Source organism: Oncorhynchus tshawytscha, linkage group LG16 (genome assembly GCF_018296145.1).
Source record: "Oncorhynchus tshawytscha isolate Ot180627B linkage group LG16, Otsh_v2.0, whole genome shotgun sequence".
Classification (NCBI taxonomy): domain Eukaryota; kingdom Metazoa; phylum Chordata; class Actinopteri; order Salmoniformes; family Salmonidae; genus Oncorhynchus; species Oncorhynchus tshawytscha.
Window position 1 is genome coordinate 17,728,904 of NC_056444.1, and position 7,990 is coordinate 17,736,893.

The 7,990-nt window shown below is 45.0% G+C and overlaps 1 protein-coding gene across 1 annotated transcript in view; it reads left to right on the top strand.

The window, feature by feature from the left end:
• Positions 1-1,933: 1,933 nt before the first annotated feature.
• The window catches only part of LOC112236911 (disco-interacting protein 2 homolog C-like), a 22,478-nt gene continuing 16,421 nt past the window's right edge, over positions 1,934-7,990 (top strand). Inside the window, exons 1-4 of the mRNA XM_042298641.1 lie at positions 1,934-2,012; positions 5,494-5,558; positions 7,544-7,643; positions 7,820-7,945. Of these exons, the coding sequence (XP_042154575.1) occupies positions 1,934-2,012; positions 5,494-5,558; positions 7,544-7,643; positions 7,820-7,945 (370 nt within the window). The remainder of the gene's footprint in view (positions 2,013-5,493; positions 5,559-7,543; positions 7,644-7,819; positions 7,946-7,990) is intronic.

The following is a 7,990-nucleotide window of genomic DNA, read 5'->3' on the forward strand; positions in this document are numbered from 1 at the left end:
ACACTGAACACACTGGAACAGTTACAGTAACTACACTGGAACGCACTGGAACAGTTACAGTAACTACACTGAACACACTGGAACAGTTACAGTAACTACACTGGAACGCACTGGAACAGTTACAGTAACTACACTGAACACACTGGAACAGATACAGTAACTACACTGAACACACTGGAACAGTTACACTAACTACACTGAACACACTGGAACAGTTACAGTAACTACACAGGAACACACTGAAACAGTTACAGTAACTACACTGGAACACACTGGAACAGTTACAGTAACTACACTGGATCATACTGGAACAGTTACAGTAACTACACTGAACACATTGGAACAGTTACAGTAACTACACAGGAACACACTGGAACAGTTACACTAACTACACAGGAACACACTGGAACAGTTACACTAAGTACAAACAGCCAGACACTGAGTGCCAAGAAGCTAAAAAGCAATGATTTCATATCAAAATTTGTTTCTGCATGAGTTTTAGATGTATTTATTTACTGTTTTATTTAGATGGGTTGTCTTGTGTGTTTATTGGTTTGTGTTGTTTTGAGTTTGGAGGGTGGGTGTCTGTTTAGAAGAGAAACATCTGAGGTGGATATTGATATGTGTACATACAACACTGTTAGCATTAACAACTTGAATTTGATTTGGAATCTGGGGTAGCTGGAGGGAGAGGGTGGGGGATGTAGATAAAACTTCCAGTTCGCATGTCCTATGTTTGAGAGAGATTAACTGTGCAAATGCGGTTAATCGATACAGAATATTTTTTTTTTCTGTACAGATGTAAATAATTGGACTATTATTAAATAAGTGCCTTTAATAATAAACAATGGAAAACTCTATGCTCGCTTAATTATTGTAAGGGAGCCTTCCCTTTAGTCGTAGGCTGTGGTCAGATTGGCAAAGTGGCGAGTGGGTACACCTGGAGACGGTCGCTTTCCACGGTCATGTGGTGCTGTGCTGAACTTCAGAGTTCTGTCGCTGTCTGCTTCTGTGGTGCTGAATCTCTGATCGCCGCTATTCCAGCTTGTTTGTTTAGCATACTTCCGACCTTTTCAATCATGTGACAAAATCGACACATGCTGCTGTTTTGTGTTGTGACATGCCGTGATACTATATGGAGCCTGCTGCTGTGCCTAGGGCTGATTCTTAGTATGGCATTGGTTGTGGTTTCACCGTGTGACCAGCAGGTGGCAACATCACTTCATAGTCACAATAGCCATCTGTGTACAATACAATATCTTACAAAATCAGATGATGACGAGTAACCTTCCCTGAGACTTGACGACTTGAGCTGAGCTCCCAGAGCTAAGCCAAGTGGTGGGCAGACAACCCGGCTAGTGTGCTCCTTGGCTAGTCCTGGGGATTCATATGAAGATCAAAGATCCACCAGCACGGTATTGTTGCTATAATTCAATGATATTAGATATATGCTATAATTTCCAATATGCGTGCGTGCGTGCGTGTGTGTGTGTTTGTGTGTGGAGAGGGTGTGGTGGTTGGGTAATAATACCCCCGCCTCCCACGCTGCGACCCCTATCGGTCATTCCCGGTACTGCGCCTCTCCTATCTGCGTCACGTGACATCAGTAGGAGCTGTGAAACAGCGCGAGTCTCATCATCAGCACCGCATCGCCAGGCAAGCAGCCTCGAGACCAACCGACCAACGGACCCTCAGTGGTCCCTCATCACAAATTCTATAATAACGGAGAGGAGGTAGACTCCTCACGAGACCATGTCAGGGACCCGGTGAACAGACAAACAGATTTATTCTCTTTGTTCGCGTCGACGCACCGCTCGCCGCCGAGGAGGGGCCGCAGAATAGTGCTCTCTCTCTCTCTCTGGCGGAGGAGTGGGGGAAGAGGAGAAGAGAAAGCAACAGAGAGAACCGAGGTATTTTTCTACCGGATAACCTAATGGCAGAGCGCGAGGCGTCGCCGTTACCACTGGAGGTTCGCGCCCGGCTGGCGGAGCTGGAGCTCGAGCTGTCAGAGGGTAAGAACGAACCCCGTGCGCCCCGTTTTTCCGTTAACGTAGAGGAATCTCTACAGTAATGGCTCGTTCCACCCTAGACCCCCCTCCCTCTCCCCTGCTCCGCCCCTCCAGATGTTTGTCAGAGCCGCCCTCACAGTCTGCTCTAGCCGGGACGGGGTGAGGGAAGAGTGGGAGCCCACTGCGGGATTCACCCGCCTTTCTTTGTCTCTCTGGTCGTGACACATACACAGACATATGGCCCTGTGCTCGGTTCAGGTCTGAAAACTGTCTATTTGACCTTGAGAAGTACGTTTTGTCCGTGCGTCCACGGACCTGAGTGCGTGTGGTGTGTGTAGGCCTACGTGTGTGTGTCACGCTCAAACGAATGGATGTAATAATAGCGATACCGATGCAACACTGCGTGACAGGAGACGGTTCGGTGGTGTGTGTGTGCTCAGGCTCGGTGTTTTGGCCTGCACGCACAGCAGCTGATGATGATGTCGGTTAATTGTTATGCTGACAATTGAATCTAAAATAAAATAGCCGACACCGAATCTGTTAAATCACAACCAAGCGTATCCCACCAATTGAGTGCGGATATTATTTTGCCGCATGTTATATTGTCAGATAAATTACGCATTTGTGTCTGCATTATATAATGTTTACATTTTTAATCAATATACATTGTCTGCTCTATAGATTGCTGTCAACGCTCCTGGTGTATGTTGTGTGAAGCGTCTAGCGGCCTGTGTGTATGTGGTTTACATGGACAAGCGTGTTAGGGACACCCTGTTGAACGCCTATAACCTTGATGTGTTGTTGTTAACGTTTTCTATTGCAGCCAGATTTACAGTATCTTATGATTGCTAGAGTGTTGGTTCCCAACCCAGCTGTCCTTCCATATGCTGTTCAATCAGAGCAGAACCAGGACATGGCAGATACTGGTGGACAGTGTTTCCCCTAGGGTTTTTTTCAGCAAGGGTGGGGGCATTGCTAGTAGTGTAGTAATGCAATGACATGCTAGCTGTTCCCATTAACTTCCAGTTGTTGAGCCAACTACTTACCATTTAAAAGCTTGTCTCGTGGGCCACCGCTGCCAAATGACTAAGAGGAAACGTTGAGATAGACAGGTCCTGTATGTGGACATGGATGGATGATGACAGACACCATTGTATTAGGACAGATAGATCATGGTCTTTATCAGGTGCCACTCTGTAAAAACGTTGTTGATGTAGGCGTGTCACTAAAAGTTTTATTTAAAAGATGTCTTGTGGGAGCAGCCAAAAGTGAGCGGGCAGTGGCTTTCTCTACAGGGGTTCTGTTTTTATCCAGCTCCGTTGGCAAGCTGCTCTCTTGTCAAATCAAATGACATTTTGTTGTCACATGCAGATGTTATTGCGGGCGTAGTGAAATGCTTGTGTTCCTAGCTCCAACAGTGCAGTAGTATCTAAGAATTCACAACAATACACACATCTAAAAGTAAAAGAATGGAATTAAGAAATATATAAATATTAGATTGAGCAAAGTCGGTGTGGCGTTGACTAAAATACAGTAGAATATAATACAGTAAGTAAGTAAATAACAAAAGTTTGACCGGTAGTGTATATACTGTATTTATATTCTACTGAAGCTAGTAGAGAGAATGCCAAGAGTGTGCAAAGCTGTCATCAAGGCAAAAGGTGGCTACTTTGAAGAATCTCAAATATAAAATATATTTTGATTTTTTTTTAAATTGGGTACTACATGATTCCATATGTGTTATTTCATAGTTTTGATGTCTTCACTATTATTCTACAATGTAGAAAATAGTTTAAAAAAATAGAAAAACCCTTGAATGAGTAGGTGTTGTAAAAACTTTTGACCGGTAATGTACATAGATGAATAAAGCAGTATGTAAACAATGTTTAAACATTATTAAAGTGTCTACTGTTCCATTATTAAAGTGGCCAGTGATTCCAAGTCTATGTACATAGGGCAGCAGCCTCTAAGGTGCAGGGTTGCGCAACTGGGTGGAAGCCGGCTAGTGATGGCTATTTAACAGTCTGATGGCCTTGCAGTCTCGGTCCCAGCTTTGATGCACATGTACTGACCTCGCTTTCTGGATGATATCAAATCAAATGTATTTATATAGCCCTTCGTACATCAGCTGATATCTCAAAGTGCTGTACAGAAACCCAGCCTAAAACCCCAAACAGCAAGCAATGCAGGTGTAGAAGCACGGTGGCTAGGAAAAACTCCCTAGAAAGGCCAAATCCTAGGAAGAAACCTAGAGAGGAACCAGGCTATGTGGGGTGGCCAGTCCTCTTCTGGCTGTGCCGGGTGGAGATTGTAACAGAACATGGCCAAGATGTTCAAATGTTCATAAATGACCAGCATGGTCAAATAATAATAATCACAGGCAGAACAGTTGAAACTGGAGCAGCAGCACGGCCAGGTGGACTGGGGACAGCAAGGAGTCATCATGTCAGGTAGTCCTGAGGCATGGTCCTAGGGCTCAGGTCCTCCGAGAAAGAGAAAGAAAGAGAGAATTAGAGAGGGCATACTTAAATTCACACAGGACACCGGATAGGACAGGAGAAGTACTCCAGATATAACAAACTTCACCACCTGAGGCAGCCCGTCAGGAAGTCCAGGACCCAGTTGCACAGGGCGGGGTTCAGACCCAGGGCCTCGAGCTTAATGATGAGCTTGGAGGATACTATGGTGTTGAATGCTGAGCTATAGTCAATGAACAGCATTCTTACATAGGTATTCCTCTTGTCCAGATGGGATAGGGTAGTGTGCAGTGCGATGGCGAATGCATCGTCGGTGCATCTATTGGGGCGGTAAGAAAATTGAAGTGGGTCTAGGGTGTCAGGTAAGAGTAGCGTTTATATGATCCTTAACTAGCCTCTCAAAGCACTTCTTGATGACAGAGGTGAGTGCTATGGGGCGATAGTCATTTAGTTCAGTTACCTTTGCTTTCTTGGGTACAGGAACAATGGTGGACATCTTGAAACAAGTGGGGACAGTAGAAAGTAGAAGGATGGGCTGGCTGCGCAGACCAGCCAGCTGGTCTGCGCATGCTCTGAGGATGCGGCTAGGGATGCCGTCTGGGCCAGCAGCCTTGCGAGGGTTAACACACTTAAATGTCTTAGTCACGTCGGCCATGGAGAAGGAGCCAAAAAGTATTGTGCTACACAGTATATTATTCTCCCACCTTCCTCTCTTTCTTTCTCTGGCCCATCGAGTGACCACTCCGTGTGTGTGAGCCCTCTGGCCCAGCTCTGGACACGTGTGTGTGTGTGTGTGTGTGTGTGTGTGTGTGTGTGTGTGTGTGTGCGTGCGCGTGCGTGTGTGTGTGTGTGAGAGAGAGAGATGAAAGGAGATTGTAATGGATACAAAGATAAAAGGATAAACCAGAGAGTGAAAAAGATTGAGGGGGGTACACAGAGTGATTGGCATGGCATCTCTCTCCCACTGTCTATCTGTGTGATTTTAATTTGTTCACAATGACCAATAGGGAAGGAATGCTGCTTAGACTGTAACCAATCACAGCTGGGTGTAGATGTGATTCTGAAGATCAATGTGAGTCACACAAAAACACACTTTCCAAAGGTTCTATGTTGGTTAGCAATTTTCAGCCACTTGAAGGAAAATAGAATTTTCAGTTTTATTACACATTTTCTAAATAGGAAAATCAGACATTGCTTTAGTGGTTGTGACATGGACTACTATAGTTGCACCACCGTCACTCGGTCGTGTCATGCCATTGTTATGAATGTTCTCAAGCCTCCTTCTGCCGGCGATGCCGGTGCCAAAAAGTAATAAGCCCAATCATTCTGGATGGAGGCTAACGGCTGTTTCTTCTAAATTACACTATAGTGTCTTGGAAATACGATGACATTGCTAAAGTAGGCAGATATTTTGTAGGAAACAACTTTTCCATCATTATCATGTCATCAAATTTACTTTAAACAGATGGCAATATTGTCATTAGCTAGCAAAGTTTGTCAAAAATAGCTAGCAATGCTAATGTTAGCTAGCTAAAATTCTTAACTAGCTAGCTAACGTTATACTCCATCTAAAATCAATCTGGCGACATCAAAATCATGACACACGGTTTTTCTACAAATTATTTGCCTCCTTTTGAAATGTCCAAGCCACAGTAATGCACTTTTGAGAGTCTAAAACATCCAAACGAATGTTCAAAACTATATTAAGACGAAATCTGCAAACCATGAATAGTATGAAACTGAGAGACTGAGAGAAAAAGATAATTTGAAGAACAAGAGAATAGGAGAGAGAGAGAACAGGCATAGGGTTGTTATGAACTCTGATAATTCAGTGTGGTGTTCTCTCTCTCTCTCTCACACACACACACACACACACACACACACATGCAGGGATCATTAGCCCAGTTTTCACATCTGGAAATCCAAGATGGCCACCAGGCCTTCTCCAGGAGAACGGTTGCTAGGCAACTCCCTCCCTGCTCCGCTGCGATAAGATTGGAAGATGGTGTCTCCCTGTGGACAGTGTGTGTGTGTCTGTGTGTGTGTGAGTGAGTGAGTGAGTGAGTGAGTGAGTGAGTGAGTGCAGAAACAGGAATGCTGTATCTGATCTGCAGAAAAGCCTCACAGACACACACACACACACACACACACACACACACACACACACACACACACATGCCTGAATATCATAGCAAGGAACAGATGAGCAGATTGGACCCAGATGTTCTGGCCACTCTCCATGGTCAGATTGTGAAACACATGCTCTCGCTCTTATTCACTTGTCATTCACTCTAAAAAATAGAATGTTCTCTCACACACACTAAAGGAGTGGGTTCTGAGGCCTTGTCAAAAAACTGGGTTAACTGATACTCTTACACTCAAAACAACCTCTTTCCCTCTCCCTATCCCCCCCTCTTTCTCTCTCCCTTTCTCTATCCCCCCTCTCTCTCTCTGCCAGGTGACATCACACAGAAGGGTTATGAGAAGAAGCGGTCTAAGCTGATCAGGGCCTACTTCCCTCATCCTGGAGGTACATAAATACAGTCTGTCCTCTAGTAGAACACCAGTCTGCAGCCCATCTATTCTAGTCCCACTGGGTTTGACCCTCCTCGTTTAACCCCTCTCTCTCTTTCTCTCTCTCTCTCTCTCTCTCTCTCTCTCTCTCTCTCTCTCTCTTTCTCTTTCTCTCTCTCTCTCTCTCTCTCTCTCTCTCTCTCTCTCTCTCTCTCTCTCTCTCTCTCTCTCTCTCTATTTCTTTCTCTCTCTCTCTCTCTCTCTCTCTCTCTCTCTCTCACTCTTCTCTCTCTCTCTCTTTTTCTCTCTCTCTCTCTCTCTCTCTCTCTCTCTCTCTCTCTCTCTCTCTCTCTCTGGGTCACACAAGACTTTGTATTACTCCAATGCGCTGAATGTAGCAGCATAATGAATATGCTGAAAGCTCCTTCCACACTGAGAATTTGGGGGATTTTTGTATCTCTCTCCGTCTGTGACTTTGACTGTATCTTTTTGACTCGCTCATTCTTTTTCTGTCTGACTTTCCCTGTGTGTGTGTGTGTGTAGGTATGGAGGGTATGTCTCACCGCCCCCTTTGCCCCCCCATCTGCTGCTCGCTTCCACAGACGGCGCTCTTCTGGAACACGTGATGAACGCTATCGTTCAGGTAAACACACACACACCTTTAACCTGACCTTAGACCAGAGTTATTCAAACTGTTGGTCAATAGACACGCCTTTAGTCAGTCCTTTCACTATAAGCATATAATATAGATCTAGATTTTGATTAAATTGACTAACATAATTCCTGCCAATCTCTCTCCAACACCATATCACCCCCTAGACGTCCACAGTGAGGCGGTGCAGGCAGTGTTAGCCAGACATGTGGAGAGCAACGTGGCAGTGCCTATGCCCTCCAAACGACGATCACTGGTGGTACAGACATCCATGGATGCGTACACACCCCCAGGTGAGACACACACACTCATACACTTATCAGGTTATGTTCAGTGAT